Source organism: Hibiscus syriacus, unplaced genomic scaffold (genome assembly GCF_006381635.1).
Source record: "Hibiscus syriacus cultivar Baekdansim isolate YM2019G1 unplaced genomic scaffold, ASM638163v2 tig00112305_pilon, whole genome shotgun sequence".
In the NCBI taxonomy this organism is placed as follows: Eukaryota; Viridiplantae; Streptophyta; class Magnoliopsida; order Malvales; family Malvaceae; genus Hibiscus; species Hibiscus syriacus.
This window is the reverse complement of record NW_024063299.1, coordinates 1524023-1537725: the sequence shown is the minus strand read 5'-3', so window position 1 is coordinate 1537725 and position 13703 is coordinate 1524023. Positions and strand designations below refer to the sequence as shown.

Genomic DNA, 13703 nt, shown 5'->3' with positions numbered 1-13703 from the left:
AACATTGCGATTTGGTTAACCATCGTTAAAAAATTAACAGTGAAATTGACGTGTCATCATAAGGTATTGTCATGTTATCATTGAGAAAAATAAAAATTTACTATGTCAGTAGTTCTGTGTACTTTTAACAACGAGTGACCAGAACGGAACCAAAACGTAACATTATGTATGATTTTAACGATTTACGGCTCAATGGTATAATCGAAACGAAAATCAAAATTCATTTCTATAATTGGTAAAATTGAAAGTTCAGTGATATAAACAATACAATACCTAAAGTTCGATGGTATCTGATGTAGTTTACCCTAAATATTTTATAGTTTATACGTAATTATTCATAAAATAAATTTTTATATATATTTCATATATAAATATCATCTTCCACTCATATTATAAGTACAAACTAATTTAATTATTTTATTATTATTTATGTTTTTTCTTTTCGTTTATTAACAGAGAAGATAAGAAAAATCAAAATATGGGCTTTGAGTTGCACATTACTTGGCCCTTATATTTTTTATGGAATATTTTAATCTTCAACGTTTTATTTTAAAGCAAAATATCATCTGATTGGATGTATATTATTAATTGACTAATGGTTAATATTTCATGTAGACGTGATAAGTTTATGTGCGATGTCACACTAGTAAAAAATACTTTTAAAGTAAACTATAATGGTAATTGATTACATATACGCTTATAAAAATAATTTAAAAGTAATTTTTTGATGACGTAACATCACACGTGAATCTATCATGTCAATAGAAAGTATTGACCATTAGTCAACTAGCTATTTTTATCTAATTATGAGACATTTCACTCTCAAATAAAACATTGAAGAATAAAATGTTCTAAAAAAATAAGGAATAAAGTGACTTTGTGCAAAGGTTGGGTAATTTTGTTATTATGAAGAAAAAAAGCGACGTTTACAATATTATTTTCTTGTTTTCTCAATATAATACTATATTAACCAGAAAGAAAATGAAGGCCGGATAGGGAAGAGAAGGCAGAGCAAGGCGAATGCATAACTGCCTGTTGATTGTGGCCTCAGATATGATCTATAAGCCAAGCATTGATTCTGGCTCTGTTGCAGATTTCATTCTCGCTTTCTTCCTTTCTCATTGGTCCGTTTCTCAATTCTCTTGTCAATCTTTTCTTCACCTCTTGTTGCTCAATTTTGCATTCAATTTCAATTCCCTTTTTTTGTATGTATCATCAATCTTGTTGGATTCTTGTTGCTCAGTTTTGCAATCAGAATTGGAATTGAAGTTCTTGGTTTTCCTTGATTACTGTATCTCCATCATAATGTATCTCGTACGGACTGCTCCGTTGTTTGGATTAATGCAGCTTTACTAATACCGATTACTATACGATCATTAGGGCTTGGATAATTGCTTGACAAAAGAATTGTAAAAAATAGTTTCTAAATTTCTGCATTCTTGATTATTGTTTTACAGCTAGCTATATTCTTCGGCATTCGATCACGCCGACGTGCATGGTTATTGGTGGCATTTTTATTTTGCAAGATTTCTTTTAGAATCTTGCTCTCTTTGTGTCTGCTGCTAAACTACTATAACCAATTCTTGAATTGGTGGAGGCGACCTTTTTTAATCATTGTCTTCCACTTACACATGACTTCAACCCCACTCTCCACCTCTTCTTTCAAGGTCTTCCATCGAACCTACTCAATCCCCCGTTTCCGATGATCCGTCATCCTCTATGCAGTCCCAGGATGCCCCTGATATTGATCAAGTGGAGTTACTCTCTCTATTCTGGAACCAGGATTATGGTTGCTTTGCTGCTGGCACATCCCAAGGTTCCGTATTTACAATTGCCAACCCTTTAAGGAAACCTTCAACCGCAATCTCAAAACTGGGAGTTTCAAAATTGTTGAAATGCTCTTCCGTTGCAACATTTTGGCACTTGTTGGTGGAGACTCCAATTCCCACTACCCTCCAACCAAAGTTATAATCAGGGATGATTCTCAAAGTCGCTGCATTGGTGAATTTGGATTTAGGTATGAGGTTCGAGCTGTCAAATTAAGGCGAGATCGCATTGTTGTGGTTCTGGAGCACAAGATATATGTCCACAGTTTTTTGACTCTGGAGCTTCTTCATCAAATTGTGACTTTGGCCAATCCTAGGGGGCTCTGTTGCCTTTCTTACCATTCTAATACGTCTGTATTGGCTTGTCCCGGTCTTTACCGAGGACAAGTTCGAGTTGAACACTTTGGCCTCAATGTGGTGAAACTAATTAATGCTCATGATTCTGATATTGCCTGCTTGACCTTGACATTTGATGGTCTACTTCTTGTAACTGCTAGTACCAAAGGCACCTTGATCAGAATATTTGACACAATGGATGGAACTTGCTTACAAGAGGTACACTGCTGGAGTATGGTTTAATTTTATTCTGAACTTAAACTTGTTATATTTGAGGGGAAGTTGATCAATAATTATATGCTTTCATCTTTATATGTTTAGTAATGTTGATTCAATGGAAAAAATTACTAGCTTTTCCCCTAAACTTGGCCTGCCAAACCAGTGGAGTAGTGATCTCAAGTGTTGATTGGAGGTGTCATGCCTCTTATATCAGCAATTAGCATGCTGGACTCTTCAACATTATTCTCATCTCCACTTTCTCAGCAATTTAGGCACTCAAAGTTAGTCCATGTAGGTGCGAAGAGGATTGGACAGAGCAGATATCTATAGCCTTGCCCTCTCACCAAATGCCCAATGGTTGGCTGTGTAGAGTAATAAGGGCACTATTCATATATTTCACCTACGAGTTAGAATTTTTGGGGAGGATTCTTCTTCTCGACAACCTTCTGTCCAAGGTCCGTCATTATTTCATCAAAATTCTTCAACTTCACTTGATGCACTTATCTCTCCAAGCACTGGTGCCAATCCTGGTTCATCGTTGTCTTTTATGGGAGGTAATAAATATAGTAAGCCTTTGTAGTTTGTAGTTTATGTACAGTTTTTTTTTACTTTGTCAAAACAGAACTGCATGGTAACTCATCTCATGAAATTTCCAATAAAAGTCAATTTTTTATGTTATAAGCAATTTAAGTCAACGAATCAGTAGGTATGGAAAATTTTATAAATCTGATGTATACTGATGATGATGGGTGAGAAACTGAGAATGAGTTGGTTGGTGTTACATTATTTAAAAGCTGAGTATTTGCTTCTCTAAACATATCAACATTCTGACATTTTTCAGGGGTTTTACCAAAATAATTTAGCTCAGAATGGTCATAAAAGTCAATTTTTTATGTTATAAGCAATTAAGTCAACGAATCAGTAGGTATGGAAAATTTATAAATCTGATGTATACTGATGATGATGGGTGAGAAACTGAGAATGAGTTGGTTGGTGTTACATTATTTAAAAGCTGAGTATTTGCTTCTCTAAACATATCAACATTCTGACATTTTTCAGGGGTTTTACCAAAATAATTTAGCTCAGAATGGTCATTTGCCCAGTTTCGCTTACTTGTAGATACCCACCAATTCATTGCAGCATTTGGATCTGAAAACACTGTTATTATTGTTGGCATGAATGGGAGGTATTTGCTTCTCCTTGTTCTCTTGAATACCATTCTAATGTTATTTTGTCATTGAAGAGGAATTATGCATTGATGAAATAAAAAGTTTTAGTTGGTTTATTTAATTGTTTTAAGGTGCAGAAATGCCTTGGATATGTTTACCCACCTCTTATTATATCTTTTTTATACCTTATTCAAAACTATATATTTACATAATTGCATTCCTAAGTATTAGTTCTCTCATCAAACAATTCTGCTTCTTCTCTGTTCTGATAATCAGAAGACGTGTAACAATCCATTTCAAGGGGGCTTATTTTCCCCGTTTCTTGTCAACTTCATCTGTGTACTGCTTTATTGAAGCATTTTACTTCTTTTATGTTGTATGACATCCAATTTCTTGTCAAGTTGTGAATATGCTGTATATTTCATTCTTAGCTTGGGTACTGAACTTAAGAAATATACCAAACTGTAGAACATACAAGTACTTGTACAAACGTGGGTATTTGTGTTTTTCTGAGAAACGATCTGAACTTCACCATCAGAAGATTATCTCCTCCTACCCCACTCTGCCTTCTTATTTTGGTACAATTTTGAGAATTCCACTGTCTTATACCTTTTCTTATTGTCAGTTTCTACAGGTGCAGTTTTGATCCTGTTAATGGTGGAGAGATGTCGCGGCAGGAATATGTCAAGTTTTTGAAAACTGATAGCCGGCCTAGGTAGAACTGAATCTGGACAGATGCTTCTGATATTGTATAAATGAACCCTATATCTTTCACATGCACATATGCTAAATTCTTTCATGAAATAATGCATGCTTCTTAGTTCTTACTATATAATGTCCAAGATTTGGAGCATATTTTTGCACACCGAGGATTGAAGCAGTAGCCCTTTAATATCTTACACCTTATCATCAACAATAACATTGAAACGTGGTCTTTTCCTTTTGGCAAATGATGTATTTATAGGCTAACAAATTCAAACAATTGGTACTATTTGGTAGTCTGAATCTGGTAAACGTGTGCGATACATACGGTTCACTCTAGGTTGCTCATTCTCTTAGAATTAATCACTTTGTTTATAGGTAATTTCATTTCTCTACAAAGTATAAACAACTCCAGAGAGTTAATCTGTTGTATACTAGTCTATAACAAATACTAATTACGCAAGTACAGAACTGAAAGTAAACAAAGTGCCAACAGGCATCAGAGACAAATCTAGTTTCAATTCAAGCAAAAGGTAAATCGGAATCACTTAAAGCTTAGACCTTCCCTTATCATCAAATGCAATCATCACTTTCCCAATTGCTTTTCTATCTTTAATTGCCGAGAATGCAAGGTTGGCCTGTCAAAGACATACATAGAATCAAATAAGCTGAAATGACCAAAAGTAAGAAGTAGAAACTACACAAGGCTACACGAAACTACACCTACAAGGCTGCAACAGTAGATTTTTTTAACATTATCTCCTACATGGGAAGGAAAATATAAAACCAATCTAAGAAATCAATAATTTCTCATCAGTGACTATCACAGGATCATGTATGATATGACAATCGACAGACTATAGACTTCCATCCTGAAATGGAACTGGCCTTTTCCCTCCGAAAGGCAATAACATCATGAGTAATATAGAAATGGATCGATAACAAACACAAACTTCATCCTTTTGGTGAGTCCTATAAAGAAGAATGCACCAAAAGTAAATTGTGCATGTCAAATCTCACCAAGCATCATCAATTTGCCTATTATCTGTGTCAGGTCTTAAGATTTATGATAGTCCTGGGAAATTAGGACTGGACACAACATAATTCACCAGTTCCAAAACGAGGAATGCAGATGGGAAAACTTGCAAATCTAATGAGAGAGATAGGATTTGGTCTTGCTGCAATTCCAAGCATGGTCTAACCTGGCTTTCAGCAGAGCCACTCTGCTTGTGTTAAAGAAATTTGAGGTTTGAGACATCAATTTTCAAATACTTTCTCTATATCTTTCACTTATAGTTTTCCTTCATAAATAAGAGCTTCACATGATAAAAGAACAATGTGGAGAAATGGGAAGACTGGTAGGAGGAGCTCGGTACCTCCGATAGGCTGTAAGTATGAGAAACGTGAATGGTTATCAAGCCCTTTTGCATCCAGGAGAGCAACTCCCGGATGGAATCCTCAAGCACAGCTGGTCGATGTATTCTGTAGCTACCCCAGTAGAGTCCATGCACAGTCCAGTTCTGCAAAAGTTATATAAGTGAGAAGGCTATTCAAGACAAACAACTTACAACAATTCATAGTGACTATACTAACTAGTTTAACATGACATTAACTAATGAGCTTCATTAGAGCAGGTCTAGAACCAATCACTGCCACATTAAAGTTATAGTTGATTCTTTGGCTTACAAATCTTTTATTTGTTCGTCATATTATCATATATATTTTCAGAAAGTTCCATTCATTTATGCCAAAGAGGCCGCCACATTCCAGTTCTACACAAGATAGATGTCTGAGAAGGCTACCGAAGACAAACAACTACATACTAATAATGAGTAAGTGTTCTATCAAAAAAATAATAATGAGTAAGTGGACTGGATAATGTTAGAGTTGACTAGTGAGCTTCCTTACAAATCTTTTATTTGTTGAACATAAAAATATTGAGAAACTTTTATTTGACAGGATAACAAAAGTCCTAGAATCCTGATAATTATACAAAGAAAACAGAGTTCATACTACAAATAGATAGATTTATACTAATTTGCATGTTTTATTTTCATGTAGTGTCTATTCTATGTAGCACGGGTACGGCATATGTCCCCAACATGGCTACAAGACGGGTACAGTCTGGGTACATACCAGGGACATCTCATTTATTTTATAGAAATTGGCGGCCTCATTAAAAACCTCCCTCATAGTGGTTCCTTTCCCGAAAGAAAGAACCAACCAGCGGAAGGAGGAAAAGAGTGCCTTAATTTATTAATATAACAGCATTACATAAGACTTAACAATTACACAAGAAAACAGAAACTACAAAAACAAATAAAACAGCCTAAAACCAAAACCTTACATTCACCCAATCCCTTCCTTTTCTAAACTATCTGCCTCACAATTACAAGCCCTTGGAATCCACCTAACTAAAGACACCTTATCAGAAAAAAGAGACAAAATCTCCTTAACTAGAGAGTTAAAGAAGACAGGAGCCGAAGACGGAGACTGAATCCACTCCACTGCCGACTTACAATCACTTTCAACAATCAACCTACCAACAGAAACCCACACTGAAGAAAGAAAAATTTCAATGTCTCTTTTAATAGCTCTTAATTCAGCAACTGGAGGGGGCCCTTGACCAATACTTTCCGAAAAAGTCATTAGAGTGCAAGAATTCCAATATCTTAAAATACCACCTATACCTTCGACTAACCCATCAAACCTTATAGCTCCATCAACATTCATCTTAAGAAAATCTCGTAGAGGGGGTAGCCAGCAAAGCACAAGATAGCTCTTAGATTTAGGAACAGAGACACTATCTGCGAGGGAAGGATCTCCAATCAGCACATCCATCACCACTTGCAGACCAAGATAGGAAATCTTCCACTGAATCAGTCAAGTTTATGCTATTCAATTTAAACAACAAATCCACCCATTGGTCCAATTCCCAATCACACAAATACCGGGGACATCTCATGTTTAAGGGGTACAACTGAAATTAGTTGAGTAGGTCAAGAAATTTTTGGGACGTTTCAGAGACAACATTTGATCTTCACGTGCGAACCCATGATTATTTTTAAGATTTAAATAATAAAAAAGGATATAGATGAATTAGGATATGATTTTATAATAAAAAAGGATATAGATGAATTTGGATATGATTTTATTTTTTAATTAAGATTTAATTTCCCTTACAAATAAGTATTCTTCGGACCCAAAAAGTAGTCAAACTACCTTTGGTGTCGAAACTTTATTGCTCTAATCTTTGACTTTCAAAGCGCTTGGACAACCTATTTCATCCTCTTGTTATAAAAGAAATTGCGGTACTTATTCTTTCATCCACTCACTTAGGAGAAACAAGTTAAATCCAAGTCGTGCTGAAGATTTTGTTTACATCCACTACAATCACCGTCTTTTATCAAAGAATTCTAGTCACTACGGTACCTTGTACCCTATAATTTTAGAAATTTTCATTTCTCGTACCCACCCGTATCAGTGCAACATAGTGTCTATTTATGGTATTCTATAACCTCAACTGAACATATTGACAAAAGAAACCGCAAACACAGGTGAAACTCTACAGATACATCTAATCTTATATCAAACATAACCATCTTGGTTCCGAGGAATGAATATCACAAAACAATGCATTCAAAAAGCAATATCAGGATCGGGGACATGAGGTACATAAATAAAAGCAGGCTACACTATTCCTTGGTTCTTTGCCATTGCCAATACCCACAAATGAAGTATGATGGTGTATTTAGTGAGGTAGTCTTCATAATAACCCAACAGGGACAGAAAGGAAAGCTAACTAATGTGAGCACAAGGAAATTTGGAGAGAAAGAGAAAAAAGGTGGAGGTACCTTAACAAGAGCGATATTAGCAGGGATGACAGGGATTTCACCACTGGCAAATCCAATGACAAGAATTTGTGCACTCCAATTCAAGAGCTTCATAGCATCTTTAGTAAGCTTGCCACCAACAGGATCATAGAGAACATCAACCCCTTTGAGGTTCCTTGACTTGAGGAATTCCTTCACACTGGCAATTAGATTTTGATTGGTCAAGTCTACCACGTGATCAACACCCAAGGACTTCAAAAACTTCACCTTTTCAACTCCCCTGAAATTGTTTGAAATTAATAGTTGAATACAAAAGTCACTAAGATATTGCTCAGAGAAAGAAGCAGCACCTGGCCACAGCAATGACAACTGCGCCACAAACCTTGCCAATTTGAACAGCAGAAACGCCAACGCCTCCAGCGGCACCAAGAACTAGCAATACCTGTATGTAATAATTACTATTTATCTCCTTTACAATTACCAGTATTAATTAGAAACAGTAGATGAGTAAATAAAAGGGACAAGTGCAGGCCTGAGAGGAGGCCAAGTTAGCCCTGTGAACAAGAGCTACATGAGAGGTCCCAAAGGCAACAGGGAGTGCAGCAGCTGCCACCAGATCACACCCTTTGGGCAACCCAAACCTAATGAATCAGAAACATTGATTAATTAATTAATCCTTGAGACTGGGTGGTATTAAATAATTTAATTTAAGCCGGTGTGGCACGGACAAGAGCGATTGGTCTTGGACGATGAAGGAGGCGTAGGAGCCTAAGGAAGCGAAGGAGCAGACGGGGTCGCCGACCTTGAACTTAGTGACGGAGGGGCCCACAGCTTCGACGGTTCCGGCATAATCGGAGCCGGGAATGAAAGGGAGAGGAGGCTTCTCTTGGTACTTGCCCAATATCTGAAGGTAATTGGCGTAGTTCAAGCTGGTGGCTTTAACCTTGACTCTCACTGCGGTTGGAGAGTCCAATTCAGGGACGGGGATGGTTTCTGATGATCTGAATGGGCGATTCTGAATGATCGGCCACCGAGGCTGATGATGGATCGCCCAATCTCTTGCACAACAGAGCTTCCATGTTCTTTCTTTCTATCTTTTTCCACCTACTTTTCTTATAATAGGGTAAGTTTACTTTTAAATATTTTCATGATTTTCTATTATTAATATTTTATCAAATTTATTATTATGTTATATTTTAATTTTATAAATTATGTATACTAAATTAAAGATAAACTATGTATTTAATCATTTAACTATCACTTTGATTTTGTTTTAGTCGCCAACTATTGTTTCTCTAAAATTATCATTAATATTATATTTTTAGTTTTATTTTTATCACAAGCCGTTAAAATATTAATATAACTTTTGACGTGATGTTTTTGTTGAACTATGTTTTGATATAAAAATTTAAGGCAAAATGGTTTTGGACTTGAATTGAATTTACAAAAATGTTTTTGGACTTAATTGAATTTATTCAAAGTTTTAAAAGGTTTAAAAAATAATTCAAAGTCCATTAAATTCGAATTTGAGCCAAAATGCTAAAGGGTGTCAAAGTGCATCCATGCACCCCTGCAGTGCATCCATGCACCCCTGCAGTGCATCCATGCACCTGCACTAGTGCATCGATGCACCATGCAGTGTATCCATGCACTCAAACACCGAATGCAATTAGTGCATCGATGCATCAAGGCTGTGCATCGATGCATCCTGTTGTGCATCCATGCACGAAGGCTGCAACGGCTAGTAACGACTAGTTTATTTGAATTTAACGAAGGGGTATCGATGCACCATGATAGTGCACCGATGCACCATGTTATGGGCAGCCTTTTTGAGTAGAAAAATCATCCCCAAACGGCTCCAAAACATCCCCAACGGCTATATACAACATCAAACACATTCCAAGCTATAAATACAAGCTAAGGACACTTGAAGAAGTAAGAGAATAACTATCCAAACAATCAAACACAAGAGAAGAGTTTTTCATTCTTATTTCATCTTTCTCTTGTAAATATTTTATTCTTGTGAGCTCAATCTTGTAAACACCTACCTTAGAGAGGTTTTCTTGTTTACTTATTTATCCTTTTGTAAGGGGAAAGGTTCTAGCTTATCTTGTGTAAAAGCTAGGGAAAGGTTCTAGTTTAGCTCGAAAAAACTAGGGAGTTGTAAGGTTATCTCTTTGTCCTCAAAAGAAAGAACAAATTAGTAAATTTGTTGGAAAATCCTTGGTGAGGAGCTAAGGTAGTGGATGTAGACTTGGTTGAGAAGTTGAACCACTCTAAATCGCTGTGCAATTCTCTATCTTTTAATCTCCTTACTCCCTAAACACAAAAACCGATCCCGACCCTCTTTACAAGCAATTCCGGTTATCGATTCGAGCTTCCGAAAATCCCAACAATTGGTATCAGAGCCTAACTCATTAAGAAGGTTTAACCACCTTGAGACGATCCTCGAAGAAGCTCTACCAATTCCCGACACAACCGAGAAGATGGCTTCCACCTCCGACTCGTTCCACATGAAAGATTCCCTACCAACCGACAAATCTTCATACTTCAATGGAGTCAACTATCATCATTGGAAGAAATTAATGAAGGTATTCATCCAATCCAATGATCTTGATGCATGGGAGATAATCGAGAACGGTTACTCTTCTCCAAAGAAGAAGGAGAAGAAGATGAGTGACAAAGAACGGAAGAAAGCTCAACTTAATGCCAAGGCCATGCACATGCTGTTTTGTGCATTGGTCATGAAGCTCAACTTAATGCCAAGGCCATGCACATGCTGTTTTGTTCATTTGGTCATGAAATCTATGAAGGGGTTTCTTCATGTTCAAGTGCCAAGGAGCTTTGGAATAAGCTCGAGGAAATCCATGGAAACAAGAAAGAAGAACCAACAAAGGTGGTGTCTCTAATGGCTCGTGAAGAGCCCGAGGTATCTTCTAACTCAAATGAATTTAATTCATATATGTTTGATGAGTTACAAGATGCTTTTAATAGGTTATATTAGGAGTTTGAGACCATGAACTCCAAATATAAGAAATGATTTCAAAATTTAAAATCGAAAATGATTTTCTTTTAAAAGCCAAAATGAAATTTTGAAAAAGGATTTAGAGCTTTCAAAAATAAAAATTGAAAGTTTTAGAAAAGAAAATATTGATTTAAAAGTTAAGCTTGAATGCTTAACAAAAGAAAAAGAAATCATTTTAAATAATTCATTTAGTTCAATAATGACAATATGCTCACATTGTCATTATCATGGTCATAAGGAACATATTTGTCCTTTGAAGAAAGGAAATCGTTTTAAAATTAGACAAGTATGGATTCCAAAAGGAACAAGGGGAATTGAACCTAATATCCAAGGATCCAAAGCAATTTGGATACCAAAATCAAAATAAATGTCTCTTGTAGGTGTGTAGGAGCAATGGTGATGAAAGTGATGATATTCAAGATGCTCTAGCCACACATGAAAAAAGAATGGGTAACCTCTAAGCTTAATGTTTTTAATTTTTGTTATTTGGTTGCTCATTTGATTTTAAGCATGCATGAGTTTTGGTTTTAAATGATTATGCATCATCGTTTTAATCTCATGTATGTTGAAAAGATGATTATGATGAACATTTTAAATTTATATTAATTTTTAAGAATTTTTAGTTCATCATAATAAAATTTTGGTCAAAATTGGTTTTAATGCAAATGATATCTCTCTAACAATTGATATCAAATTTTCAAATACTTTTATTTTACAAATTTTAAATTTTTGACCTAAATTTGAATGTTTATGCATGTGGTTTAAATGAAAATGATATCTCTCTATCAATTGATATCAAAATTTTCAAAATGCATAACATTTTTGGAAAACTTTATGCATATGCACTTAATTTTAACAAATGGTATTGATATCAAATTTCAACAATTGGTATTGCATAAAGTATTTTAGTCTTTGATATATTGAATTTCATGTGTTACTAACACATTTGTTATTCTTTGTAGAAATTCAATTTCTTTATAAGTGTCAAGTTCTTAAAGCTAAATTTTGATTGGAATGCATTTATTGAGGGGGAGCTTTGATTTTTCAAATGATTTTTAAATGTCAAATTTACCACTTACTCTCCAAAGTTATTTTGAACTTCAAAGATCGAATTATGTTTGATATAACAAAAAGGGGGAGAAGTTTGGTTTGAAAAATTCAATTTCTAAATGAAAAAGGGGGAGCTTAACATTTTAATATATTTTCCAACAATTGTTAACAATTAATATCTTTTTCATTAAACAATTTATTAAGGGGGAGTTTTGCCAAAAACAATTTTTCAAATATTTTGTTATATCAAAAAGGGGGAGATTGTTGAACTATGTTTTGATATAACAATCTAAGGCAAAATGGTTTTGGACTTGAATTGAATTTACAAAATATTTTTGAACTTAATTGAATTTATTCAAAGTTTTAAAAGGTTTAAAAAATAATTCAAAGTCCATTAAATTCGAATTTGAGCCAAAATGCTAAAGGGTGTCAAAGTGCATCCATGCACCCTGCAGTGCATCCATGCACCTGCACTAGTGCATCGATGCACCATGCAGTGCATCCATGCACTCAAACACAGAATGCAATTAGTGCATCGATGCATACTTATGTGCATTGATGCATCAAGGTTGTGCATCGATGCATCCTCCTGTGCATCCACGCACGAAGGCTGCAACGGCTAGTAACGACTAGTTTATTTGAATTTAATGGAGGGGTATCGATGCACCATGATAGTGCACCGATGCACCATATTATGGGCAGCCTTTTAGAGTAGAAAAATCATCCCCAAACGGCTCCAAAACATCCCCAACGGCTATATACAACATCAAACACATTCCAAGCTATAAATACAAGCTAAGGATACTTGAAGAAGTAAGAGAACAACTATCCAAGCAATCAAACATAAGAGAAGAGTTTTTCATTCTTATTTCATCTTTCTCTTGTAAATATTTTGTTCTTGTGAGCTCAATCTTGTAAACACCTACCTTAGAGAGGTTTTCTTGTTTACTTATTTTATCCTTTTGTAAAGGGGAAAGGTTCTAGCTTATCCCGTGTAAAAGCTAGGGAAAGGTTCTAGTTTAGCCCGTAAAAACTAGGGAGTTGTAAGGTTATCTCTTTGTCCTCAAAAGAAAGAACAAATTAGTGAATTTGTTCGAAAATCCTTGGTGAGGAGCTAAGGTAGTGGATGTAGACTTGGTTGAGAAGTTGAACTACTCTAAATCGCTGTGCAATTCTCTATCTTTTAATCTCCTTACTCCCTAAACACAAAAACAGATCCCGACCCTCTTTGCAAGCAATTTCGGTTATCGATTCAAGCTTTCAAAAATCCCAACAGATTTTTATTTTTTTCAATGATGATATGACTAGATATGAAAACTAGTCAGATTTTTTACCAACCCGACTCAACCAGAAAATATATATCCTCCACCCGAACTTGACTTGATTTGAAAAATATATACATTCCACCTGACCTGACATGAAAAATATATACCCGCCACCTGAGGTCGACCAAACACGATTTTTTGGACTATAAATCTGACCCGACCCAACATAAATTAAGGACCTGATTAAAAAAATTATATATAGAGGGTATTATAGTAAT

At 35.4% G+C, this 13703-nt stretch overlaps 1 protein-coding gene and 1 pseudogene across 1 annotated transcript; one reads left to right on the top strand and one right to left on the bottom strand.

The window, feature by feature from the left end:
* Positions 1–1650: 1650 nt before the first annotated feature.
* On the top strand, positions 1651–4388 carry LOC120177728 (annotated as a pseudogene).
* Positions 4389–4731: 343 nt separating this feature from the next.
* LOC120177689 (quinone oxidoreductase-like protein 2 homolog) lies at positions 4732–9193 on the bottom strand. Its single transcript, XM_039183750.1, is given in 7 exon segments — positions 4732–4890; positions 5629–5772; positions 8107–8365; positions 8436–8527; positions 8618–8726; positions 8814–9070; positions 9072–9193. Coding segments are annotated over 7 exon segments (1044 nt in total). The 5' UTR covers positions 9165–9193; the 3' UTR covers positions 4732–4800.
* Between the last annotated feature and the right edge of the window lie 4510 nt (positions 9194–13703).